This window comes from Epinephelus fuscoguttatus, linkage group LG8 (assembly GCF_011397635.1).
Source record: "Epinephelus fuscoguttatus linkage group LG8, E.fuscoguttatus.final_Chr_v1".
NCBI classification, from domain to species: domain Eukaryota; kingdom Metazoa; phylum Chordata; class Actinopteri; order Perciformes; family Serranidae; genus Epinephelus; species Epinephelus fuscoguttatus.
The window spans coordinates 16219256-16232650 of NC_064759.1; the positions used below are offsets into that span (position 1 = coordinate 16219256).

Here is a 13395-nt window from a genome sequence, read left to right on the forward strand (position 1 = left end):
ATTACTTTTTTTATTGGCGTTGTAAAAAAATAAACCAGCTAACAGAGGTCATGTTACATTTTTAGACATTTTTAAGTGACTTTCACCGGAAGTGACATCACAGACACACTCCTTTTGTCTGACGACCTTATCCGGAGGAAGTGGAGCTTAGACGAAGCAGCTGCTTCACCGGAGGGAAAAAAAAAAACCTAAAAAAAAAAAAAAAAAAAAAGCGAAGAGGCAAAAAAACTTCACTGGTTTGCAGGAATTTGGACATATTTGGAAACTGTGTCCAAATTGTCCCGAGCTACGGGAGTTCCGGGGAGGGAGACGGAGTCGTCGCTACCGGTAAACGCCACTGTTCTCCATGCAGTCGGTTGTATTTTTTAGTAGATTTGCATGACTCTGCTGCCGCCTCTCCACCCGTCCATAGCCGGAAGTCTGTGAGGATGGTCTATTGGTTTTTTTCTTTCGCTTCAGTTTTTTTTATATCCTTTGGTTTTTTTCGCTTTGCTTGTTATTTTTCTCCCAGGCAGGAGGGCACCACTGACACACATTGCTGTCTGCTAGCTAACTGTATGTTAATCAGCACGTCGGGCCTGATTAACTACAACATGCAAGGAGCCGAAATGGAGCCCTTCTAGGGAGCTACGGCTTATTATAAACAATGCATATGATTTGTGGCGTTTCATGAAAGTGAGCTTTAGTGTTTCTGTTGTTCATTAAGCGTAACGTGGGTCTGTCGAGACAACTTCTAGCTGAGAAGTTGAATCTGCTGTAAATAGCCTCTCACGAAACTGAGGTCAATTAGTGCATGTCAGTGCTCACGAGCATTTGATTCACACCTTACAGTTTCAGTGCAGTGAAGAAAGTTGAACAGTGTGATTTATCTGTAATGCTTACCTATGAATTTAAAATCATTGTCTGAGACAAACATGTTATTTTTTGTTTTTCAAACCAAACAAATGATCTTTGGCTCTCTTCCACGATGCCTCTTTCAAACAGTTAGCTATTAAACCTTTAAAATTCCTCTTCAGTCAGTTGACATTTTTGTAAAATCTTTTTTTTGCCATTAGGATCCTGTAAGACACAAAGGCTGCATGACCAACCAGGCAAAGTGAGCGACTGCCCCACGAGCCCCACACCCCCAGGGGCCCTCAAAACCCAGCATCACTGTGTGGCATTTAGTTTGTGGTGAGATAATTTTACTTTTCATAATATAAAAACAATGAAAGTGAGCCAGCATGCAAGATATTATTTATTTTTATTTATTTATTTAACCCATATTTAACCAGGTAAGTCCCGTTGAGATCAACTATCTCTCTTATAAGGGAGGCCAAGCCAAGACAGCAGCACACAAAAAGTTACAGCCGAACAACAGTAGCTCAGTCCATAGGGACTTGGGCTGGGAATTGTAGGGTCGCCAGCTCAGGTTCCTGCACAGACCAAGCATAGAGCGTGGCCTGGTAGATGGAGAGGTGCCAGTTCTCCTCTTGAGCACTGCCAATGTGCCCTTCAGCAAGGCACTGAACCCCTAACTGCTCAGGGCGCCTGTCCAAGGCAGCCCCCTCACTCTGACATCTCTTCAGTTAATCCTTGTATAGGTCCTGTTTGTGCATGTGTGTGTATTTCAGGCCTGTGTACATGACAACAGAGTGAAAAAAAATTAATTTCCCACGGGTATCAATGAAGTATCATCTTTATCTTCCCCCTGTTATGGTGTAACCAAGGCTCCCTCAAGGAGAAGTCTCAATTTGAAATCTTGCGGACGTTTATACATTGTCAAAATCAGCTAAATATTCAGTCATGACATTGAAAATCTTTTAGATAACACTGAGCCACTAGTACATGTTCTCCAATACAACAAACTCTTCCTGGCACTCCTCTTTCCAAATCTCACTAATGTTTTTGTGGTTGCTTTTCCTGCATCGATTCACCCCTCGCGAGGTTTAAGAATGAGACTTCTCCTTGTAAGGAAAACATTTAATTTCTCTGTAGGATCCTTTCCATAATGTTTTCATTTTCACCTATAATATCAGTCTGGGTTGATCATTGGCAAAAATGAGCACTTTTACTGGACGTAAATTGATGGTGCACAATCGCCTGTAGGGATTACATTGCAGCCTGTTTCGCCATTTCAGATGCAGAGCTCTCTTTCTCTCTCAATACTGGACTAGTTTCAAAAACAGTTGTCCTCATTAGTCACTGAGACACAAAAACATTGGAAAATAGGGATCAGATTGAAAAAAAATGAAGTTTCCCTTGAAGGTTGGCTCAGCTGTACTACCTCATCTTGAGAGAGAAAGAGGGCTGAATGTGGAAATTAAAGGAGATTGTACACATTCAAGTCTTTTTACAGGAGTACAACTACAGGACTCCTTTAAGTCTTACAATTTATCATCTGATATTTTGCTTACAAGATGCATATTCCAAAATTAGGTTGTGGTTAACAAAATTATCACACTGAAAACCTGGGATTTAATGGAGGATTAATGTGGGTCAGGAGCTCTGGGTAACAAGATAATCAGGTCAAGGCTGGGCCTTTTAAAGATAAACGTTATTCCAGTATTTTTGTTGCTGTTTTTTAACTATATTGATACTGTGGAGGAAAATGTAGCATGTCTTGGTGGGTGTGGGGAATCACCTGTCTCTTTGTTGTCTTCATAGCTGGCAGCGTTGGGTTAAGCACTCAACATTTATACTCAAGTATAGTTATTCCCATAAAAAATGACTCAAGTAAAAGTGAAAATGACCATTTGAGAAACCTTCATAAGTCAAAGTGAAAAATACCTGGTTAAGAAATTAATACAGCCATGTGGATATTTAGCACAACAGCAAATGTGAATGTGATTTTGCAGTTGTACAGGCGCCTTTCAGAAGTTGACAATAGATTATGATTTATTTGTTTTTTTAATAATTTATTTGGCTCCACCAACACAATAGTTCCACACCTACACTGGGCCTGGACTCACAACAGCACTCTCATTTTAGCGTCAGATTGGATTTACAAATGCACCCTTTGATTAACCTACTAATTTTAATGAAGGTACATATGGAAAATTAAGTCAAGTAAAAAGTAAATTAATGGTTAAAAAATATGCACGAGTGAAGAGTAGAACTACAGTTTTAAAAAGGAGCATGAGAAGTACTTGGTTTTTTTTTTTTGGTTTTTTTTTTTTAAAACTAATGTGCATTTCTTGTAAGGCGTTACTACCCACACCTGATAATTGTAAATGTAAGCCTGTAGTACATGTGGTTGCAAAAGTTAATGCTATAAGAAAATTGATTCTTAGTGTAAGTTCTTGTGTTTTAATCAGTCAGGTTGGGAGTGATAACAGGTTACACTTCTTTATGAATTTGGTGGCTGAAGGTTTTTTTGCACTTTCTTTTATGTATGTACGTATTTGCGTAATTTGACTTAACTTGGATTACACCTTTAATTGCAAAGGTCGGTGCACTGTCGATTTTGTCTTTATAGTGTCATATTTATTACTGCAGAGTACAGTATTGAATCATTTCTGCTTTTGTGTCATTGCAGCAATGATGGAGGACTCTCATTTTAATTCATCGTATTTCTGGTCCCCCATCCCCACAGTACCCGGACAGGTGAGTCTGGACCAGAAATCAAGAACATATAGTTTCTGCCATAATGACAGGAAGAAGCTTCTTTGAGGAATGATCTGTGATGACAAGAAAATGATCGAGGGAGTCCAGTCTGATTAATCAAATGAACAATCTCCTGTCGTCTTACAGATTGAAAATGCCATGTTCCTGAACAAGGTGAAAGAGCAACAGGAAAAGAATGCTTCCTTCTCCTCTTCCCCTGCATCCCACTACCAAACAGCTCTTCTCACAATCCCCACTCCTGGGACGAAGACAGATGGAGGTGGGCAGGCTGGTAGTGCGGCACACCTCCACCCTTCTCACAGCTCCCAGAACATGCTCTCTGTCCCCTCCACGGGCATCATGACAGCAGGTGAGTCTGTCTCTGCATGGACAAGCCTCTGGATCTTTCTCACTTCCTGTTTATACATTTAACACGATATCTTATGATCAAAGTGCAATTTAAAATCAGAAGAACCCTAGAGGGTGAGGATGAATTAAGTTACGTTCTGAACCATAAAATAACAGCGATGCATAAATAATTTAGCTCATGAGAACAAATTGAAATTGCAGTTACCTCCAAGCAGCACTATAGGCTAAGAGTACACATTGCCAGTAGAACAACGCTTGTAAAGTGATCCCTGTGTGTCTCCATTTAAGCTACAACCTCAGGGCTTTCTTTCAAATAATGGCACAGTTAGCGCTGTGCTGTCACACTCTTTTGTAGCACTTCTTAACACTGCCAGGCGTAGCATATGATACAGCACATTGGTTGGAAATTCATTGTTTTTAAAAAAAACTGAATACCAGGGGATACTAGAGAAATTGCTTTACTTCAAGGACAGACTGCAGTCATGAAAACAACACAATGATCAGTGTTGTATTCTTGGATTTTGTACTGCCTACAGTCAACTTGTGTAATGTGTGATTTTTTTTCTGTCTCTTGTCACTTTCTGTGCAGCGGGTCTGGTCATCACAACTCCTCAGGGAACACTAGTCTCTCCCACCTCCTCTCAGTCATTTGTCTCTGGGCACCCAGCCACGACCATGATCGTTTCAGCGCTCCATTCTGCAGGTAAATGACACAATACCATATAATATATCTTGTAGTGCTAGGGTCATTACTCAGAAATAGTAATGTATTACACATTGCTCATTACTTTTTTCAGAAAAGTGATACAATACATTCCCTAATGTTTCACAGTAGAATTTGTGACATGACTTGTGACATTATTTTTGCGTTATGCTGCAACATCGCCTAAGATACATTGATATGTTGCTAATTGCTAGTGAACTATATGAATAGATCTTACATATGCCCTCAATGCGCAAAACAAGGCTCAGGAGATTTAGGACAGAACTGCAGTAGATTTAAACTGCTTCAAAATAAAACTGTGGGAGAGGAATCGGGCCTGGAGATATGACAATGATTGAATTGATGTTTGGGAGGGTCAAACTAGCACCACCAATCCAAGATCCTGGCGGAAGTTCTGCTGGAAAAACATAATACGATATTTTGTGGCTCAAAAATTGAAATTATTACATCAGGGGTTTCAGGGGCGGGATGCATGCTGGAGGCTGTGTGCTCAATCAATGGCGGACCACTTTCATATTTTTTGGGGATGCCCACTCATTTATCCGTTTTGGCAAGAGATTGCCAAAGAGATAAGGATCATCTTTGGAATAGAAGCTGGCTGTTCTTTTGTCATATTGTACCTGGGCAAAACTCCAGACAATCTCATGATCCAGGACAAATACCTTTACAAAGTACTTTTGGCCCAAGCAAGAAAGCCATCACATGGAGGTGGCTACAGGCAAGCCCTCCTTCATAGGGCGACTGGATTGCAATTATTAATGAAATTCACTGGATGGAGAAACGTAGCTTTTCTTTAAGAATGCGATTTCATCAATATGGCCGTATACTCTTCTACTCTTGGCCGTATACACTAAGAGATATAACTGGTTAGTTGGAAAACTCCCTCTCTGTACCTTTGTGTGGCTCTTACCAACCCCTATTCCTCACCCCTGTTTTTTTTCTTCTTCTTTTCCCTTCAACCTGAAAAGAGGTTGGCCTTCCTAACATTGCATAGTAGAAATATGATTCATCTCAAAAAATTTAAATCAATAAGCCGATATAAAATAATATGAGACTAGCCTTCCTAACAATGTTAGATGATGATAGACCTAAAAGTAAAAAGCAAATTTAAATGGCATCTGAACAGCATTTAACAGGCCAAGCACATTCAATCAAACCCACTCTCTCACTTAACCTCGATTTTTAAATACATTAGTCCAAATTATTTGACGTGTTTATCACTAAATTCAGTGGTTATACCTCATGAGGAGTCTTTAAATCATTTGTCAGACAACCTGATCCTCCTTGGAGCCTCTCCACAGGTGCACTGGACCATGTTGCTGTTGTCGGCACATTCGATGATATTTGCCCATTATGTAGATAATTTAAGTTAAGACATGATTGTTTGATTGGTTACTGTGATGTGATTACTCAATGTGTAACAGCACTGGTTACATTACTGCAATACAGACAAATGTAATGTGATTACAGTTTTAACACGTTACACCAAATTCCTTAATACAGTTTTCTGTGACTAAGACTCTTATTACATTTTATAATTTGAATATAAAGTGAATTAATTCAATCATCATCAAGTGTTTTTTTTGTGTGCATCTGCAGCCACAACTGTGTATTACAATGTAAATCACCTCACAGTGACAATACTTCATTATAGCAACACAGAAGACCTTATTCTGACTGAAACTAGCATTTTTGCAAATGTCATTGGTCACTGGTTTTTGTGGACGTACATTTATTTGCTTATGTGGGACTAATCTTTTAAGGTGACAAGAGTCAGTGGAACCAAAAACAAATTGTACTTTTAAGTAAATAGACAAAAATCGATTCTGCAACATTTAGTGTTGTTTTAGGGTAAAACGATCAGACCTGTTGGATTCTGTGAGTGTCCTCACCGTGCTATGCTATGAGAGAGAAAATAGAATTTGATATAGTATAGTTTGATATAGTTTGCTCTTAATATCTCAGTGTTATGAACCCAATTGATTCTCTTGGAAGCACAGATTGCTCTCAGGAGTTTCAAAGTAATAAAACCAGAAAATGAGCAGCTAATGATTTAATCTTTATCCAGGCTGTGCCAGTAACTTAATGGTCCTACACCTTTAATTGAATCTGTTAGAAAAAATTATATATATATATATATATTATCTCTCATGTGCAGGAGATTCCATCACATCTTGCTCATACAATACTGGTATATTTGTGCTTTCTGTAAATGTATTTCAAACTTTTTGTAGGGAGAAATAGAAAATAAGCCTAATTTTTCACTACAGTGTCCTCACTCAGAAAATGTAAATTACACCTTTTAAAGTTACAATGTGTAATTTACGTGGTTTATTAGCAAATATCAACTATTGCTTTCATAAATATATATTTACTAAAGTGTAATGCAATTCACATACAAATGAAAGCTTTCTCATAGGCTTAGAATGATTACTCTATATATACACAGGCAGGGCGTGGTATGCTGGAGTCTGCCTTCTTGCGTTGCCATATTTGTATACAGTGGCCGAAAGAGAGATACGCGCTTCGCCTTTCGCGTTTATCTAGAACTTGCCGTCAATGGAGACAGAGAAGGTGAAGCTCAGTCCGGGACGCTTCTGCGTGAACCTGCTTTGTACTTTTATGATTCTGTCGCACTTTAAATGGAGGACCAACAAACAAGAACTTAGCTGTAACTCCAACTGTGCACTCCTGCTCTCTCCTCCAGCTTGCTCATACACACACCAGCATGCGCACTCACACAGCTCTCATCCCCGTCACACTCGCACCCCGCCCCCCTACCTATACTCATTCAATCCCAAACATGCCATTAACTCACAGAACATTGACATTATAACAGAACATTTACTGCAGGGTCGCTACAATATCGTAACATGGTTTAGATTCCTAAATAAATATTCACCTCATCGTTAGATAGGCCTACTCCTGAAAAACTTAAAAAAGTCGTGGATGATGCCATCTCTGTCTGCGCAAGGCTTTCTGTCCTACGAAGCCACCGTCACTTACCCGATGGGAGGGGTGAGCGAGTGAGCGCGAGTGAGCCCTGCAATCTAGAATTTGACCGCTGATGTCACTGTTACTCACCATTTTTACACACTGAGGCTTTAAGAATAAGCACAACTGAAAAAAAAAAACATGAGACTTCCTGCAGCATACTGTGTGACATCAATACACCCACAGACCAACATGTAGAGGGTAGTTCATACACAGAGCGCTTGCAAACACCTGCTGCTGCTCGGTTTATATTCTCTGTCCTCACCCTGCTGCTGTTGATCATGTTGCAGACAAAAAAGAAGGGGATGGGTCATCCCATGTGGTCGTGATGCCAGCACCCTCCAAACGAGGCAGAAAAAAGAAGGCAACAGTGTCCAGGGGCGGACCAGGAAATGAAACACTAATACTGGCGCATCTGACAGCCGGTGGCCAGGTAAGAAAATACAGATATAGGAAGGGAAATCTAAGATTTAAAAAAATGATCAAACAACTTTGAATATTATTTTTGACAGGTGACATCTTTGCAGCATCATACTGATGACCCGTATGACCTGTCAAATGAAGAGGAGCACCATGGCCCAAAAGACAGCACTAAGACATACAGGTACAGTGTCACGGAAACAAACACTCGCTGCTGTGCCTCCCCATTTCTCCTCGCTGTAGCTGTGGAATGCAAGTGCACCTGTTCCTCTGTGTCCTGTCAAAAAAATCAAAATGGAGAGCTTTCATAGACAAAGTAGGCGCTGCTGCATAAGCATCTGACACACACATACACCTCCTCTAGACACACTTCACTGCATGTTGTGGCAGAACATGGCTGCTTTATAGTGGATGGTGGATTCTTTCTCTTAATGTATTTGAGGTGCAAATACATCAGTGCTTCATAGATGCTCTCTCTGCCTCTGCACTCACTGAACATGAATCTCTCCCTGTCCTCTGCTGTCCACTTTGTCTTTAAATAGCATGCTCTTTGAGTTGTTCTTCTGTCCTGCTCTTTCACTTTTTGTATTATCTACGTGCTTTTCCCTGTCAGGTTTTCACTGATATCTCCCCTGGCATCTTTCTCTGTGTTTACCCCTCCCCCCTTCTGTCTTCATTGATTTATCTTATATGATTCATTTCCTTTTTATTGAGAGTTTCATTCTCTATCATATCTTATTTATTTCTGTGGGTCAATGCCTCATCCCCCTGTCTCCACCTTCATCTCTTTTTTGCCTCTCCATCATCTTCTCTTGTGTCCCTTTCTGTATATGTGTCCCTCTCCTTCTTTCTTGTTCTTCCATCCCGCCCTCCCATTTCTGTGTCTCTCCGCCTTGTAGGTGCCGGATGTGTGCGGCGACCTTCCTCAGTAAGTCTGACATGCAGATCCACTCCAAGTCGCACACAGAGGCCAAACCTCACAAGTGTCCTCACTGCGCCAAGTCATTCGCCAACTCCAGCTACCTGGCCCAGCACATCCGCATCCACAGCGGGGCCAAGCCTTACACCTGCTCCTACTGCCAGAAATCTTTCAGGCAGCTCAGTCATTTACAGCAGCACACACGGTACTGCAGACCCCTCCTTTCCGTCACAGACCACGTACCATATTCCCCTGTCCTCTTAACTTGTCCTGAAGCCCAGACTCCAGTCTTCTTCTTCCTCTTGGGGAAGAGATTGGAGTGGTGTGCAGAAGCATATTACACCGCCATGTAGATTTTGGCTCGCATGCTACCAGTTCCATCCAGAAGTGACCTTTTCAGAAAATTTGAATTTAAATTTAAGTTTTGGCTTTATCCATAACAATATTTTCCATAATTTATACAGTAATCAGAATGCCCATTTGAAATGCATGGAGCTCTGTTATATTTACTGATAAAATGATAATGTTTTACTCTTTTTCCATTTGTGTTTGTGCACAATACTTGCTTCTCTATGTACTTGTTTGCATTGCGTTTTCATTGTATTTTCCCTCTTGACATTTCTCTTGTCTGCATGTTCTGTCATTTCTCCTGCCACTGCTTCCTCAGCAGAAACACACACATTTAGAGATACATGCTTAAAAATGAAGGTTGAAAGGCAGACTTGCTTCAGTTGTGCTTCCCATTTAACCCATTGTGTCACTGTGTCGTATAGTTCCTCATTATTGCTTTTTCCTACATTGTACATCGAATGGTCATGTGTGATTCAAATCCTTTGCTGCCATGCCCTGCTTTCCTGCTTGCCGCTTAGTTTGTATTCATCTTGTTGCTTTCATTTTTGGCTGTCATCAAATCACTTTAGAGTCATTTCTGGGGGAATGTTGATGAAATTGGATGCATTTTCAAAACCTTTAAAGGTCCAGTGTGTAGGATATAGTGGCATCTAGTGGCGAGGTTGCAGAACTGAAATTTCTCCTGTGTGGGAGAACTACAGTGGCCGCCACAAAAACACAAAGTCGCAAATGGTCCTGTCTGTAGCCAGTGTTTGATTTGTCCATTCTGGGTTACTGTAGAAATAACATGGTGGAGTCCATGGGAGAGGACTTGCTCTGTATGTAGATATAAATGAGTCATGCTAAGGTCACAAAAACACAACACTTCTTATTTCTAGATTATTATAAACTAATGAAAATGAAGTAATGAATATTATGAAATATTTCTGCCAATAGATGCCTCTAACCCTACACACTGTACCTTTAAATAACAAGTGTTACATTTGATATTTTGTTCTTCTGTTTATACATTGAAATCATGCAGGGCAGAATGATCCCTCTTTTGCTTTGACATTGTGTTAATACCTTACAATTTTTTACATTCATAGTAATGCATACAATTTAAAGACACAAATTACACCTGTCACCGCAACAAGCAGTTAAAGTGGAAAATGATGCAGCTGGCTGGCTGGCTTTTGTCAGCGGTTTCCTAATATTTTAGTGCTGCAATCTAGGGCTGGGCAATATGCAGAAAATGAAATATTACAATATTTTTGACCACATACCTTGATATTTTAGGGTTGACTAATTGTGCTTTCAGAAAATATTCACACAGCCACATTTTTGATAAATAATCATCATTAATGTGGATATAACGACTGGAAAAGGCAATTAATAGCAGCTAGAGCAGCCTGGGAAGTAAAGAAAACTAATTTACTGTAATGCAGCCGTTAAACACCTATAATATTATTATATCCAATATTATCTAAGACGATATCTTGTCTCATATCACAATATTGATATAATATCAATATATTGCCCAGCCCTACTCTTACAATCTGCCTTGCAATCATGTCTGAAATAGTATCCTGACAGGCGTTGATAAATTGAGACAGTCACTTTGCGGTACTGTGTCAAGCACAGTGTTGTGTGTGTGTGTGTTTTTTTTAATTCTACCTTTACAATCTTGTTTCCCTTTCTCTTTCACCCTCCCGTCTTCCCTCATCAGAAACCACACAGAGTCAAAGCCTCACAAGTGTCCCCATTGTACCAAGTCATTTGCCAACTCTAGCTATCTGGCCCAACATGTCCGCATCCACACCGGAGTGAAACCCTACACCTGTTCCTATTGCCAAAAGTGCTTCAGACAGCTCAGTCATCTTCAGCAGCACAACAGGTAATTGAGTCATTGGTCTTGGGTTTCTCATGTGCCTCAGTGTCTTTCTGAGGTCAGGTTAGATCACCGTGAAAGTGCTAGGAGTCTGTACACGTAAATGTATTTGTTTGTGTGTGTGTGGTTTTTGTTGTTGTTCAGGATTCACACAGGAGATCGGCCATACAAGTGTATCCACCCAGGCTGTGAGAAATCCTTCACGCAACTCTCAAATTTACAGGTGTGACAGAATTTAGTTTTTTCCTGATACACAGAGTATGAGAATGCATGTCATCTGTTGGTTATTACTTGTCTCATTCTCTGTACTGTGAAACGTTTTTAGCAGCTTTTTTCTTCCAATAATCATTTTCCCCAGTCCCATCGACGTCAACACAACAAGGACAAGCCCTACAAGTGCGCCAACTGCAATAAAGGATACATAGATCCAGCAAGCCTGGAGGTGCACATGGCCACACACACAGTCAAGCACGCAAGGATCTACTCGTGTGGTCTCTGCAACCGCACGTATACCTCAGTAAGACAAATGTCAATATGTGAAGAGCATTTCTACATGAAACACTATGAATCGCCTCACTGGCATCAGCCACCTGGAAGCTACTTTACACAGTGTAGTCATGTGTCCACTGTTTCCCCTCTACCTATCCTCCCCTCATCTCAGGAGACGTATCTGGTGAAACACATGGAGAAACATAACCCAGACCAGCTGACTGCACCAGCAGCACAGGCGGCACAACAGAACCAGAACCAAAGCCAGGGCCAGGGCCAGGCTGGAGCTCAGAGCCGTGTAGACGGCACAGATGGAGGATCGAGCAGACCTGGGGGAGCTGGGAGCGGAGGAGCGGGCGGAGGCCAGCAGGGACAAAGCCAGAGCAGCTACCCCCAGACACAAACTGTCGCCTGTCCATTCGACCTGCACCAGTTTAAGACAGTGTCTGCCAGTGACATCCAGTACAAGCCTGTCAGCGTAGCTGACCTTACTTCCAACAAGGACCTCTGTCTCACTGTGTCAGCATCCACCATTCAAGTGGAACACCTCAACTCATAGAGGTGATGAAAGACAGGAGTTTGTGGGGTGGGGAAGTTCAAATTACTCAAAGGATAAAAGCAATACTAAGGTGATACAAGAACTTTGGAACACATGACTGTGCCTGAATGATGATTTGAGGCTATCAGGACAAACGACATGATGACACAGATTACTGAAGACTATAATTTTGATTTTTTTAGTTTGTCTCTTTTTCTTTTCTGCCTTGTTTGATTTATTTTGTTTTCCTTTTGCTGAGCTTTCCTGTCTGAGTAGAAAGTGCATGTAAAGGCTGCAATAAAGTATGTGTCAGTCCATCACAGTGATGGTTTTATGATAGGAAGAGAGTCAAAGTGCTTCTCTTTACTGTTGTTTTATCACCTCCTGCTCTTCCATACAAATACAGCTTTGGCCATAGCAATTTATGGTCTCTCTGTCGATGGAATTGGTAGTTGACTGTAAAGGTAAATTTTTATACTTTCATACAGAGACTTTCAGTTTTTACATCAGTGTTATTTACCTCTACTATGTTGTAAAATACATGCCCACAATTAATTCTTCTTAACCTTAAAAGGGACTTAAAGCTCATTTCTTTTTCAGGAAAGAGAAAATATCAATTAAGTATATATAGATATATATATATACCCTACCACTTTATAAAGAATGCTTGTGTGCTTAAAGGATATGGTAATCCATATAACCTATTTAGACCCATTCACAGGCGTTCACATGACCTTCGGGGAGGTGAACGAGCTGGTTCACGTTTCATGTAATCCTATTGTACTGCTTTGTGTGTGTGTCCTAAATGTAATGTTATCCAAACGTGTTCTTGCTATTATACTTCCACGATTACAATGTTTATAATACTTCTTTACAGACATGCTGACACATCTGAAATTTGTCATTTTTTTTGGCTTATAATACAATAAATCCTCTGAAATGTTTCTCATTGACGTTTTTTTCTGTTTCAGTTTAAGTTATTTCTTTCCTTATGTGCCATAGTGGCTTGGAGAGGGGACATTAATTTAGGGCTTACCAACACAAAAATATTATAAGAAATAATTTTCTCATGAATCATTTGGTATGACAGAAAATAGTGAAAATGGCAATGAAATTGACCTTTTAGACTGAAGCCC

At 40.4% G+C, this 13395-nt stretch overlaps 1 protein-coding gene across 5 annotated transcripts; it reads left to right on the forward strand.

The window, feature by feature from the left end:
* The first annotated feature begins 128 nt into the window (after window positions 1–128).
* znf384b (zinc finger protein 384 b) lies at window positions 129–13203 on the forward strand. 5 transcript variants are annotated; one of them, XM_049583638.1, is made up of 12 exons: window positions 129–327; window positions 1056–1173; window positions 3518–3585; window positions 3733–3955; window positions 4544–4657; window positions 7963–8105; window positions 8185–8276; window positions 8992–9216; window positions 11071–11238; window positions 11377–11455; window positions 11591–11749; window positions 11894–13203. In XM_049583638.1, exons 3-12 carry the CDS (start codon window positions 3520–3522, stop codon window positions 12278–12280), a joined length of 1656 nt encoding a protein of 551 aa, XP_049439595.1. In that variant the 5' UTR covers window positions 129–327; window positions 1056–1173; window positions 3518–3519; the 3' UTR covers window positions 12281–13203. The 5 variants fall into 5 exon arrangements, with proteins under 5 accessions (XP_049439595.1, XP_049439599.1, XP_049439597.1 ...); XM_049583640.1 differs by lacking the exon at window positions 129–327 and adding an exon at window positions 335–422; XM_049583641.1 differs by lacking the exon at window positions 129–327 and adding an exon at window positions 464–555.
* The last annotated feature ends 192 nt before the right edge of the window (window positions 13204–13395 follow it).